This window comes from Heloderma suspectum, chromosome 1, assembly GCF_057233095.1.
Source record: "Heloderma suspectum isolate Gila_16-S chromosome 1, 16-S_ref, whole genome shotgun sequence".
NCBI lineage: Eukaryota > Metazoa > Chordata > Lepidosauria > Squamata > Helodermatidae > Heloderma > Heloderma suspectum.
The window spans coordinates 221,566,877-221,581,458 of NC_139458.1; the positions used below are offsets into that span (position 1 = coordinate 221,566,877).

At 42.4% G+C, this 14,582-nt stretch overlaps 1 protein-coding gene across 10 annotated transcripts in view; it reads right to left on the reverse strand.

Moving 5' to 3' along the window:
* The window catches only part of USP40 (ubiquitin specific peptidase 40), a 70,750-nt gene extending 61,350 nt beyond the window's left edge, over positions 1–9,400 (reverse strand). For 6 of the 10 annotated variants that reach the window (XR_014785762.1, XM_084819987.1, XM_084819951.1 and 3 more), the window contains exons 1-5: positions 8,890–9,175; positions 7,060–7,275; positions 5,005–5,072; positions 4,117–4,230; positions 3,143–3,307 (exon numbers count right to left, since the gene is read on the reverse strand). Coding sequence is in view for 9 of the 10 variants with exons in the window: in XM_084819987.1 (XP_084676113.1) it covers positions 3,143–3,307; positions 4,117–4,230; positions 5,005–5,072; positions 7,060–7,275; positions 8,890–8,983 (657 nt within the window). In the remaining variant the exon portion in view is untranslated. Of the gene's footprint in view, positions 1–3,142; positions 3,308–4,116; positions 4,231–5,004; positions 5,073–7,059; positions 7,276–8,889; positions 9,176–9,343 lie in introns of those variants that run through there. The other 4 variants (XM_084819961.1, XM_084819968.1, XM_084820003.1 and 1 more) reach the window with 4 other exon arrangements.
* Positions 9,401–14,582: the final 5,182 nt, after the last annotated feature.

Sequence of the window (14,582 nt, forward strand, 5' to 3'; positions counted from 1 at the left end):
AATGAAACTGACTACAATTGCAAAATAGAATAGATAAGGGAGAAATTTTAAGATACCCCGCCTTAGCTCCTTCAACTTTCAGCCTGCTAAGCTGGTCACCAGATAAATTTTTAAAGTTGGAAGCACAAAAACATGTAAAGAAATGGGAACATGGTCCTGTTAAAAAACACAGAGCAAATTTTAGCCCTCTTTAAATTTATCCATACAGCTATCTGTTCTTCAAAATTGCATGTGAGCATAAGAACTGATATTTTTAAATACTGTATTATCCAATGATTGTGTGAGCAGAAGGCCGCTCATGTAAACCGATCTTAAAATCCTTCCGCCCAATTCTGGGAAATTTCCCCTTGTACTGGAGTCCTGTATGACAAACTGTTTAGGATGCCCCGCCATAGATCCTCTAGAGAGATCTTTCAGTGGTACGGGGGAAAAGAGAAACTTGGTTGCATGAGCTGCCTTCTGTTCATGCAACCACTGGATATGATCCTAAGCATGAGACACTAAATATAACCTTAGAAACTATAGTCCAGTTTTCTTCATAACAGTTCCGCAAGTGAACAAACCTATCAATACTTTCCAAACGTTCAAGAATTTACTGGGGGACTGTTATTGTTCAATTTTCATGAGTCTCCACAAAAAATTACCTTATGCGTCTGGCAAGGGAACGAGGTGAGCTCCGGTGGGGACCAGCAAATGACAAGATTATGCTCTTTCATGATTATACTAAAGAAATTGCTGACAGAAGAAGGCAATTTGCCAAGGCAAGAAGTCTGGCAAAGCAAATTAACCTGCAATATCACATTAAACATCCGGCTACATTTTGTGTTCTTTCTGAAGATCAGATGAAGAGATTCTTGGATCCTGACACTGCAGAAACATTTTTAATTGGTATTAGAATTAAATCCAGGGAACCAAATCTCTCAGCCTCTGGAGTTGGAACTTACTAGCTGATATACCCGGCGTTGCCCGGGATGTAATTTTGTCATAGGCACTATTTGTTAGAAACACATTAAGATAGGTTTACGTTTCTCAGAAAGGCCCCATAAGGAAGGTGAAAAGTTGAATCCACCAGACTTGATTAAAAAAGCACAACAATTATAATGAGCAGATTGAATTAAAAAAACAATATAATCCAGACTGAATCTCATACCACTATTAAAATGTTCAACAGAGGCTTCCTTGCTGGATATTGCAGGATATTGCAGGAACAGGGGAGAGAAACTAAATGCTCTCCACAGTCAGAAAAGAAACCATGAGTAAAGGGGAGGGAACAAACGGCAGCCAGCCAATCCAAGGTGAAGGAAGTCAGACTGAATGGGAGAAAGACCAATAGAATGAAAGATGGCCAATAGGATGACTGGTAGCTGAAATCAGAAACCTGGCCTGTACCATGATTGAGAGTGTGTACTTGTTAGTAAGGGAAAGTATAAACAAAGAAATAATGTAACCCAGTGACTCCTGTCATACACTCCAGAAAGTGAGAACGTGAACTAAAAGCGGCAGGAACTCCAGGGCCCAAATGGCAGGCTCAGTGGCCCCTGCGGTGTGATTAGGCCCAGGGCAGCTCCCCCTTATGCCCTGTCTTACAGATGGCCCTGCAGCCAGCTACAAACACACAAACCCAAAAATCTTCAATTCAGCTACGCATAAAACTCCACTATTTTGCCCTTCATTTTGCAATTGCCTTCTCAATTCCCCCCAGTTCACTCTTTTATGAATAAAGCCCCAAGCCTCCACTCCACTGTGTCATCCCAGCCCCTCAGACAGCCGAGCACACACCGCACCACATTTCAGATTAGTGTTAATCACACACTACTAACAGATACATCTGGCATTGAAAGGGGTAAAGATATTTAACACTAACTTGCTTGCTCGCTGGATATTGCAGGAAGAGGGGAGAGAAACTAAATGAGCTGCACAGTCAGAAAAAAACCATGAGTAAAGGGGAGGGAACAAACTGCGGCCAGCCAATCCAAGGTGAAGGAAGTCAAGAGTGAATGGGAGAGAGACCAATAGAGTGAAAGATGGCCATAGTTGAAATCAGAAACCTGGCCTGTACCATGATTGAGAGGGTGTACTTGTTAATAAGGGAAAGTATAAACAAAGTAATAATGTAACCCAGTGACTCCTGTCATACACTCTGGCAAGTGAGAATGTGAAGTAAAAGCGGCAGGAACTCCAGGGCCCAAATGACAGGCTCAGTGGGCCCCTACAGTGTGATTACACCCAGGGCAGCTCCCCCTTATTCCCTGAGTTACAGACGGCCCTGCAGCCAGCCACAAACACACAAACCCACACACAATTTTTTACTTTTATATAGAATATTGTAATACGGTGCATATTGGTGTGTATGTGTGAGTACACATATAAATCTATTTTTAGATATACTACCTAATATATACAAATTATTTGTTCCTGTTTTTGTCTTTCTCTTAAACTTCTCTTTTTTCCCTATTATTATTATTATTATTATTAATATCACTATGGGATTATTGTTGTTGCTGTTCCTTGCTGGCTAAACCTTTCATGTTTATTAATACATATTAACTCAATAGTAATTTATGGCTAATGGAAATGGATTGTTTGCTTCTATTTCTGTGCTATAAGGCTGTTTGGATATTTGGTTTGTTCTTATTGAAGTTTAATATAATTCTGTTTTTTCTTTTTCTTTTTTCTCTTCCTTCTTTTGCTATCCTCCCTTTCTTTTCTTTTCTTTTTTTTTTTAGAATACTGTAATGTTGGAAACTGAAGATTTTGATTATATTGTTGGTAGTGTTTATTTTAACTTGAGCACGCTCCGGGAGAGAGCGCAGGACAGGAAGGCCTGGCGTGCTATGGTCCATGGGGTCACGAAGAGTCGGACACGACTGAACGACTGAACAACAAAGTGTTTATTTTATTTGTAAAAACAAAATAAAAATAGATTTAAAAAAAAAGAGCATACTGGTCCTAGGTCAGAAAAGCTGCCTCATTTTGACAGAGCAACTACTTAGATAGTCTTAGATCAGACCTTTGAAAATCCTCCATGGTTAGGCATCACATGTAATTCAATTAAAAGAGGCAGCATAGTATATTCAGGGAGTCATTGGTTACTTCTGTATCATAGAGGGAACACAGTTCTGGAATTTGCCTATGGATTTACCTGTCTCTCACTGACATTCTTGCACTCTTTACAGACAACCTGATTAACAACAGTCCCATGGTATAGCTGGTTTATAAGGTTATGGCCAGAAGTCCCCACAAGGGAGGTTTCTAAAGCACTGAATAGAATCCGATTTAACTCCTGGACATCATGTTGCCTCATTTCCTGAAAGATATCAGACACAAACAAAACTTAACACTGCATTGCTTTAAAAAAGTTGAAAATGTTTTAAAATGAAGGCTTTTCCTCTTCATTTTAAAAGACAATACATGTTACAAGACAGGCATCTGCGACACAGCCTACTGAACACGTTGTTTTCAAAAGTAACATCTGCCTCTTGACAAATGATTCATTTAAATGTAACTGACCTGGTGGCTTTGATCAGTTAGCAATATAACAGATGCCTGCCCATCACAGTGCTTCCATTTAGGGAGTAATGAGGAAGGGTTAAAAGTCACACTGTTATATAATGATTCAGACTATATACAAGATGCTAGGAAACAGAATGAAATGTGGCAGATATCTACAGGTACTTTGAAGCCTGGCTACAAAATCATATATGCACGGAATTTTTTCAAGACAGGCCTTAAGACACCTGGACTCTAAGACAGTGCTCCTCACTCATAGATACCATTGCTATGTCTACTCTGCAGAGCCTTGTGACACGTCTGCATTTAACACTGTCTTGTAATTGTCATGTGCCATGCCATACAGCTTCCTCTCAGGTTGCACACACATCATGGGAGGAGCAATTACTGTAGTGCACTTGTGGAATTCCCCATCTTGATGCTTGCAGATCTTTAACAAACAATCTTTGCCAAAAATTATTTCTTAATTGTAAAAGAAACATTTATGAAATAATACAATGGTGTCAAGTCGGCAATTTTAATTTTCTTTTCTTAAAAGAAAAACACAGAAAAAAACATGTTATGAACTACGCTATATACTATATAGCATTGAATACTATATTGTACCTCATTACTATTCCATCCAAAACTATCAGTGAGGTCTGTTGTGGATGCAGCATGTTGATCTAAGAGTAAAAGCTGGGCAAATAACCGTTGCAGCTGTAATGGGATTATTCGAACCTAAACAAAAATGACAATATACTTTAAGAAGCTACTTTAATTATTAAAACCTACCTATTAATTAGCATTTAGCGCTGAAATGGAAACAAAACAACCTCCCCAAAACATGAATAAGCCAATGTTCAACACTTTCATGTCACATCGGGCAGAATCCAACATCACACAAGTGGTGTGTGACACATCGGAGGCGACCGCCTATCCAATGCAGGGCAGAAGCATGGAGCAGATTGTCCCCTCCATACTTCAGCCACCCTGCATTTGTGGCTAGACAGCCGATTTCGGCTGTCTAGCTGCAGGAATTCGGAGCGGGGGAAGCAGTGGCCGGACAACACATTGAATGTGTCGTACCAGCATTTCCAAGTTCCCCGCCCCGGCATGCCCCGAGGAATGCTCTGTTTTTGCCGCTCTGCACTTCTCTTCAGAGCCCGGGGCTCTTCAACGCTGCCTGCGAGGCAGCGGGGGAGGGGATGAAGGTTGGTTCTCAGGGAACCAACCTATCCTATGGCCATCTAGCCGCTGACTAGCAGCCATAGGATTACGCCCTAATAGAACAGAAAAATGTAAATGCATCACTGTAAATTCTTTTGATACTCCAGAGCTGGTTCTAAAAACTACGTTGAAAACAATGCACCAGAACCATACTGCAAGATCCTTGCTCTGTGGCTTAGATGAGCACATGAAGTAAAATGCATATCACATGCTTTCTGTAATAAAAACATACTTATTATTTATGAATTGATTAAGGCTGAGAATAATTCAAGTAGAACTGAACACCTTTGACTCAGGCTTACTGCTGTCCTCCAAAGAACCAAGTTCTTCAGGGCCTATGGAAAACAGTGCTTCTGTAATGAAAAAGAGAAATAGCAAGATTGTTTTTCATATAAACATTTATGCACAATTGCACAAATGATACAATTTTGGGGAAAACACACAATGCATTAATTTTTCTGTATAAATCAGGAAACGTGTCTCTCTCTCTCTCTCTCTCACACACACACACACACACACACACACACACTTTGGATACCATATTCTCCCTGGTCTAAATGGGATAACCGTATTAAGAACTACGCCTGATTGGAACCATATTGTTAAACAAAGGAGGAAAAATTGAAAAAAATGCTACTCTAAAATTTCAGTAGGCATATTTGTCAATATCTAGATATGTAGGACTTAGCTACACCACTAACTGATAATGAATCAGTATCCAAATTTAAAAATCTCGGAAGCTATGTGCACAGCAGGCGCACACGTGGACATGGTTCAAACTGTACCATTCCAATGAGGGACAAGTCTCCTAGCAATAACACAATAAAAAACATGTAAACAGAAATATTGTGTCAAATCTCTGGATTATACAAGAGCTGTTGCATATAAGCTGAACCTGTCTTTGTGCCTTACTTTTTGTCATGCTGCTTTTGTCCATTCCCCATGGCACAAAAGATGCTTATAATCAAGCAAGCCTATTTCCCCATCTGATAAGTGGCTTTTGTTGTTGTTGCCCCTTGCACAATTTGGTGGGGTTTCTTTTTAAATATGAATATGTTCTAACTGTGATACTGTATGGTAAGAATGCAAAATTTCCTGTTTCTTCTAAGAGATTTGAAAGAAAATGAAAAGAACAATTTTTTAAGAGTGGAAAACAAGCAAACCCTGCTCATGCATCTGTAGAGAAATATGAGAAGTTTTAACATAACCCTGAGGTCCACAGACATGAAAGAGAACGTTCTGCCAAGGCTAAGGTGCTGATGACCAACTGCACATTATGGGGCAAGAGCTCACACCAAAGCAGAATGAATTGCCATAGCCTGCGATACACACATGCCTTTATTGCTTGTAGATCTTTGCACTACTTTATCTATTTTGTGCTCCTGCTGGTTTTTATATGGTATTTATATGACTTGTTTTATTGTCTTATAGTTATTTTGTATTTTCATGTTTTTAATTTGTATACCCAGAGAATGTAAGTGAATGGGTGATTTCAAAATATATCAATAAATAAACATTGCGTCAATACTTGGCCATTTAAGAGAGCAATCTTATGGTCCCTGAGCAAGTGTTCCAGGGACCATAGGATGGTTTGGAAAATCCCTCCTAGGTTGGAGACAGTACTCAGTACTCTGACCTTGGAAGGGGGAGTCAGAGATCTGACTCTAGGCCCCTGCCCCTCACAGCCAGCGCACAGAGAACTGTACCAGCGACCTCAGAGGAGGAAAAAGAGGTTCCAGTGGGTGAGGAGGGGAGGAGACTGGAGAAGCCAGGATACAATTTATCCTGAGCTTTTCTAGCCCCTTCCTTCCCTTTCCCAAGTACTCTCAGTAAATGGGCTAAAAAGCCCGTCTAGCAAAAATTACCCAAGACAGACAACAGGGAGGTGAAGATCAGCCTGGCAGGGCATAGGAAACTCAGAAGCCTCTGAGTTCAGGTGCTTCGAAGTGACAAGGGTGCAATCGATAGGACTGCACGCTAAATATCTAAGCCAAGAAAGAACTGATGATGCAAATACACATACCATCTCAGAATGTTTTCAGACTATACATTTGTTAGCCTTTGTTGTACAACCAGGATTCTTTTTGTTGTTTTCAAATCAAGGCCTTTGTACCTTTCATTTTGGTAAAGTTACAATCCTTAGACTCCCTGGTCCACAATCCATTCCAAACAGAAAAAAAACAATACACAAAACACAACATAGGAATTCTGAAACAGATTTTTCTTTATTAGTTAATGAGTTCAATAACTAGGAAGGTAAGATAGATTACTGTGTGTGAAATAACAAACACCTGGCATTTAGTTAAGTATATTTTTACAGTTAATTTTAAAACACTGTACCTCTAAATTCTGGTGTGAAGAGCAAGGTTTGAAGAAGTGAATTAAGATAGCAGGTTCCACCCTGATTTTTTATTCCACTTAAATTGGTGTTTTCCCGAGGAGCTGGTGGCTCAACATCTTTCAGTTTCGACTTGGGCTTCCCACATTGATTGTTTGACAAAAAGGAGAAGTCTTCATCAAATAAGTCCCCAAACATTGTGAATTTACAACACAGCCCTTTAAAGAATAAAATATTTGTTTAAAAAAACACTTTTACTACAGTACCTTGTATTTCCATAAATTATGTCATGTTAGTGCTGTCTAAAAATTAAAACCACAGGAGAGACACTTATGCAATATATGCCAATTGAAAGTACTCAATGATAAAATTAGATATCTAGAAATGAATACATGTCTTTGTTAATCCGCTTGTTAATGACCAATGGACATTATTACCATTATCTCTGATTGGAAGACATCAACCTCCTATCAGACATTGCCAAGAGACTCTCTATCTTTCTGACACTTTTTACACACATAAAAAAATCTTCCAAAAATTTCAATTAGACTTACACAGTAGTTATTTAAGATAAAAATTAGCAACAACAAATAGTCAGTGAACAAACCATTTAAGAGAGGTGATTTGGCAACACCATATTTAAGCTGTATTGGAATACTATGAATCAGAGCAAGTTCAGGCATAAAAAAAACCCACCAGCATTCATATGTGGCATGCAGATGGTGTTTCAGAAACATGTTTCCTATTACAAAGTTTAGCAATGTATGGTTCCACAAAACAGGGCCACTCTGTGCAACAAGCCTCTTACATGATGGCAATTACACAGAGCCCCCACCATGTAGAAGCAAACGGATTGGTAAATATTGTTGTTGTTGTTCTTTTAACAAGTGGTAACTTACAAAGGTGTACTTGGTAAATTAATCACCTGTAACATTCCACAAAATGGCAAGAATTGTACTGCTATCATCCTCAATAGATTAACTGCAGATGCAAGTCCCTTATTTATCTGCTTATTTGTAAGACATTACATATAGCAATTATCACAAGGTAATTAGCTGTCTGGAAAGCCATCGGTATTCACACTATGAAGTAGCCATTTAGCAGGCAGGCAAGCTAAACGGGGCAAAGAACTAGGCCAAAGACAAGATACTGAGCCAGTTCACATGAAATGACAGCTCATGGGTTAAACAACCTATGGACTGTTGTACACAAGGGAGCGGATGTGCTGCCTATAGCATCCTCACCACTTCTGCTTTTACTGAGCAACCCACAATTAGCTCCTTCATAGGTCGTTGAGTGTATCACCTGAACCCAGAGCACTATATTGTTTAGGGGCTAAACAACCCAGTGGCTAAGCCAATAACAAATCCTATGCAGATGTGAGGTAGGGGAACAATAAGCAAAGGCGAAGCACTTGTTCATATACATATTCTGCATTCTCTCATCACATATAAGCATGCTTCTCACATGAGGTGCAAGTATTTGTGTCAAATTAACAAAGAAAGTGCCGGAGAGAAAACTGGGGTGCTAAAAGAAATCTAAAAAGCTGACCATTTTAACCCAGAGAAACTATATTCTGCCTCTGTTGTCACTGAGTTGGCCAATACGTGCTGGGCTGTATCATTTCAGACTGAAGGTGGGTGTGCACATGATTGAATGCTACTCCAGACACACACAAATCTTCCACACAGAAAACTAGATGGCACGGAAAAGGCGTGGGGCAGAATTCTCCTCGTTAACGTGCCAGCTTTATGAGCCCCGCTACCAGGCTACAGGGTATTTCGCTATAGCATATATAAAAAAGTAGCATCACCGACGCAATGAATACGGACTTGAGCGCGCTCGGGGGAGAGCGCAGGGCAGGAAGGCCCGGCGTGCTGTGGCCCGTGGGGTCACGAAGGGTCGGACGCGGCTGAACGAATACATGAAACAGAGCCAAATCTCTGAACATACGAAACGCTGCCAGGGAAAGGGTGAGGCCAAGAGCCCCCTCCTGACACGCCACTTTTCCACGCGAAGGGGAGCGCCTCCTCAGGAGGGCGCCCAGCCACACGAGCCCCGCGCCCAGCGTGAGGCCCTGGGACGGACTGCGCGCGCAGCGGCCCCCAGTCTCCGTCCACGTGCCCGCGAGGGGGGGAGGGAATCACTCTCCGGGCCCCGCCCGCCCCGCTCCCTGGGCGGGCTGCGGGGACAAGGGACGCCCGAGGCGGCCATCCACCCACGTCCCATCGCGCCCCTCGGCGCCGCCGGCTCTCGGGCCGCCCTCCTTGTTCCTCTCGCACTCACTGTCGGCAGCGCTTCAAAAACAAAACCCACCAGAAGGCCGCTTTGCTTCCTCCGGCCGCCCTCGCCTAGAGAGGGTGCTGGGAATTGTGGTCCTTCGTCGAGCGCAGTCAAGCCATTGGCTTTGCTCCGGCCCGCCTCGGCTCGGGCGACGGCTGATCGCAATGGCTTGTGGGAATTGCAGTTCTTTCGACTCTCACAAAGTTACCTGCGCCGCACATCGAGAAGGGCTTTACGGGCGCAATTGTTTCCACAGAAAAAAAAAAGTCCTACAGCTCCCAGCATTCCCCAGATAGCGTGGCAGGCAGGGGAATGCTGAGAGTTGTGGGCCTTTTTTCTGCCTAAACATGCATAAGATTGCGCCCTTAGCAGTGGTGATGATGAAGGAGAGGATGATGCAGATACAGAAAATACTCCCTCTTCCCCGGTACCTGCCTTTGTTGTTGTTCAGTCGTTCAGTCGTGTCCGACTCTTCGTGACCCCATGGACCACAGCATGCCAGGCCTTCCTGTCCTGCGCTCTCTCCCGGAGCGTGCTCAAGTTCATATTCATTGCATCCGTGATGCTATCTAGAAATCAACCTGCCTTTACCTCCTGCTTTGTTTGTCCCTTTTTCTTTCTTTGCTCTTCATATATATTACAACTCCAGGCAAATAACTAAATGTGTAAGCTGTACAAATAAATGAATAAATTAACAATTACTTTATAATATATTACAATAAACATAGTATTGTACACTATTAAGCCCTTTCAAACAATTTCAGAATTGTTATGGGATCATGCACAGCTTTAAATCCTTTCTTTTCTATTCAAAGTATCCTCTCTTCGGCAGTTAATCTTCCTCACCCTACCTTCATTTGCTTAAATCAATAAATGCTTCACTTTTTAGTTTTATTTGCCTCCTTCAAGGACTGCTCTGGATGGAGCCTTGCAACTGGACCTAAATGGGGTGTTCTCTTGGGCTGTGCTAACTGGGGAAGCTCAAGTAGCTGTGGTGCCTAGGAGAGCTTTTTACCAGCTTTGGCTGGTACATCAACTGTGACTGTCTGGAGAGGATGGACTTTGATTCAGTTATCCATGCTCTAGTACTATCCAAGCTGGATTACTGCAATGCACTTTATATGGGGCTGCCTTTAAAGATGGTTCAGAAACATCCTAGGTGGCCAGATCATAGGGTACCTATATTATACCAGCTGCACTGGTTGTCAGTGTGTTTCCAGACCCAATTTAAAGGCTAAGAGGGCTGCAGTGGCTTAGTGGTTAAGACGCTGAACTGCAGACTGGAAGGTCGGCAGGTCAACAGTTCAAGACCCGAGTGTTGCCTGACGGAGTGAGCTCCAGTCTTCAGTCCCAGCTCCTGCCAACCTAGCAGTTTGAAAGCAAGAAATTGCAAGTAGATAAATAGGTACCGCCTCGGCGGGAAAGGTGACAGCATTTCGTGCACCTCGGTGTTCAGTCATGCCGGCCACATGACCACGGAAGCGTCTTCGGACAGTGCTGGCTCTTCGGCTTAGAAACGGGGATGAGCACCGCACCCTAGAATCGGACACGACTGGTTGGGGACACCTTTACCTTTTTTTTAATTGGCCTTTAAAGCCCAAAATGGTTTGGGTACAGGTTAGTTGAAGGGCTTCCTCCTGCCTATGCATAACCGACCACACTTGGAGATCAGCATCAGAGACCCTACTTGTGCGTCCACCTGTAAGAGCAATTAGGCTGGCAGGCACAAGGGACGAGGCATTGCTGGTAGTAGCCCCCACTTGTGGAACTCTGTTCCAGCTGATGTTCACCAAGCCCCGTTGTTATAGGTCTTCAAGAAGGCCCTAAAGACTCACCTGTTTACCTTGCCCCATAATTGAATTAGGATTCTACTAGGGCCATTATGTATATGGTGCTATCTGAGTCTAACTTTCAGTTTTGATGTTACCGTTGTTCTTCTTATTGTTTTGTTTTGTTTGTTTATTTCTTTCATTTCTATACTGCCCAATAGCCGGAGCTCTCTGGGCGGTTAACAAAAATTAAACGACAAAGTACAATATAAACATGAAAGCTTAAAATGACAACATAAAAGTACAACCAGAATAAAACCTAGCAGCAATGCAGAAATTTAAAATACAAATTTAAAACAGCAGAACAAAAAGACTAGAGTGCTAAAATGATGGGAAAATAAAAAGGTCTTTACCTGGCACTGAAAGGAGTACAACGTCGATGCCAGGTGAACCTCTCTAAGGAGCTCATTCCACAGCTCGGGTGCCACAGCAGAAAAGGCCCTCTTCCGGATAGCCAACCACCTCACTTCCTTTGGCAGGGGCTCCTGGAGAAGGACCCCCGAGGATTAACTTAGAGACCGGGCAGGTACATATGGTACATTATTATGATCTTGTCCAGGAAGGTACATTATTATGTTTTATGGTTGTATACCACTTAGTATAAAGCTTATAAATAAGTAGATACATAAATAGCTATGCTAGTCAGTCAATTAAAGGTTTTATTGTTTCAAAGCTCACCCGTGAAGGGCAAAAATTTAATGTGGAAATAAAATATATTTAAACAAGGGATCAGGATTATATACAATTATTTGCAAAGCAAGGAACAGGTATCTCCCTCATCATCTTGCTTCTAAGATTCTCAGATTTAGCAAATAGTACAATTCTACATGTTATATACACATCTATGTCTTCAAGAAGATAGCACATGTTCTGGATCTCTGCAAAGCCTAGTCATTTAATTATGAGATCTAGGATGAATTCCTGTCATATCTGTGTGCTTAATGTGTAGCTCTTTGCAGTACAATCCTATACATGTTTATTCTGAAGAAAGTTTTATTGTATTTACCGGGATTCCTCCTAAGTAACTGTGCATCAGGGCCAGCCCTAACATTAGCCAGAGTGAGGTGACTGCTTCAGGCAACAGATGCTGGGGGGCAGTGGCAGCAGTTCCCTCGGCTATTGCTCCTGAGCCCCTGGCTGTTCCCCTCTCTTGGAGGACAGAGCTCTGTATGCCATACAGCCTGTACTGGGGCCCCTAAACAAGCTTGCTGCCCTCTGGTGTAGAGAAAGATACTAGCCCACTACCAATATTGCAGTAAGATTGAACTGCCAGACCAGCTGGCTTCTGTACATGGAATGGGGAGTGGGCACCATCTTGTCCTTTGCCTCAGGCAGCAAAATGTCTTGGACTGGCCCTGTACCAGGGATGCCATTAGGAAGGGGCACCTGGGCACAGTTCCAAATCTTTTGAGCTATGCCCCGGATCTTTTGAGCTGACCAAATTGCCATTTTTTAACATTTTCCCATTGACTTGCATTGGAAAACAGAAATGGCCATAACATTTTTAGTGTGTATGAAAAATACATGGCGTTTGGAGAACTGATAGCCTCCATGGATCTGATTAAACCTGTCCAATTTTAGAGAGTTGGGTCCAGTGGCTTTTGTGCTAGTCACAGGTAAAATTTGCAGTTTTCAAGAAAATCTGTCAAAGCAAAGAGCAATACTTTTTTTGTTCTTCCACATAAGTGCATGGAATTTGGGGGCCTGACAGCCCCCACGGAGCAGATTGAACCTGCATGGCTCTTCTTATGTTCTTAAATGGAAAGTGCCTCTAAGTATATGCAGAATGCTTTTCTTTCACCATTGAGCACTTACATTCTCCCCCTACCAATTCTATTCCCCTCCATGCAACCATCCCTCCTCATCCTACCATCCTCCAGCAACTCTTCATCAAAACAGATGTCTTGTTTTGTGCAACTCTCCTCTACCTCCTTCTTGTTATGCACAAGCTCTCATTGTATCTTCCTCCCCATACCTTAATTTGTGCCAAGACTTCACCAGGATTCAGCCAATGAGTCTGTTTTCAAAACTACGGTTAAGTTATGAAGAAACCCTGAGCGTGTACTAAATGCCTTTCCCTCACCACTGAAGCTAGAGTTCATGCAAAATAACACACACACACACAAAACATTTGTTTTGGCAGCTGACATGTAATGGCATTAGTATTTACTGTGTTTGGTAGTTGACATGTAATAGTTTTTGCTGATCACCTAAAAGCTTTCAGGGTTGGACCCAGTCTAACTTCTTTCAGGAGGGAAGTCTATAGTCAGGACTATAGAGCAGGGAAAGATTCATCTGTCAGTTTCGCCTTCTCTTGCATTCAGGTTTTTTTAAATCCCAAGTTCTTTCCCTCGTGATTATGAAGAAATGTATGAATTTGGGTAAATTCTTAACAAAAATGAACTGAAACTAAATTCTCACCCATCCTCACTGGCCAGATTCAGTAAATACAAACATTCCCAGCATGGAGAGGACCATGTTGTGCCTGCCTGCCTGCCATACAGCTGTCAGATATGAGGAGCCTGTAAAAAAAAGAGAGCGCTCTCAGACCTAATCCAACACTAACATGGCTGAATACAAAGGGATTCAAACGCAGACTTTTAAGAGTTAGGCACTTAAAGCCCAAGGCCTGGATGGACAAATTTGTCCATTTTCGTTTCTCCCGCATTCAAATTTTTAAATCTCAAGTTCTTTCTGTGCCATTAATGAAGAAATTTGTGAATGTGGATAAGTTCTTATCAAAAAGGAACTGAACAAAATCCTCACCAATTCATACTACAGAGAACACCTTGTTCCATGTTCCCACTATTTGAGCTTCTTTTGGTGGTTGGACATAAAGCACAGCCTCAGAAGATGACCACAACTTATGGACAGGTTCATATGGGAGGAGGAGGTCTTTCAGGTATCCTTGTCCCAAGCCATTTAGGGCTTTGTGGATGAGAAACTGCACCTTGAACTGGGCCTGAAAACCAGTCAGAGGCCAGTGCAATTGATATGGTCTGAGAAATGCACAACAGAAACATGCTGGCTGTAACATTTTGCACCAGCTACATTTTCTGAACATCCTTCAAGGGAAGCTCCAGGTAGTAATCTAATCAGCAGCCTAATCTGGAAGTGCCCAAGACATATGTCACTGTGGCCAGGACAGTCTTCTTCAGGAAGGGGCGCAGGTGGCACACCAGCCAAAGCTGAGCAAAGGCACCCCGGGCCACAGCACCCACATGGGCATCCAGGAGCAACACTGGATCCAGGAGCGCTCCCACGCTACGAGCTTGATTCTTCAGAGGGAATGCAACCCCATCCAGAACAGGCCGCACTCCCAACCCTGAATCAGCTTCTCTACTGACCAGCAGTACTTCTGTCTTGTCTGGATTGAGCTTCAGTTTGCTAGTCTACATGCAGACAACAGCTCA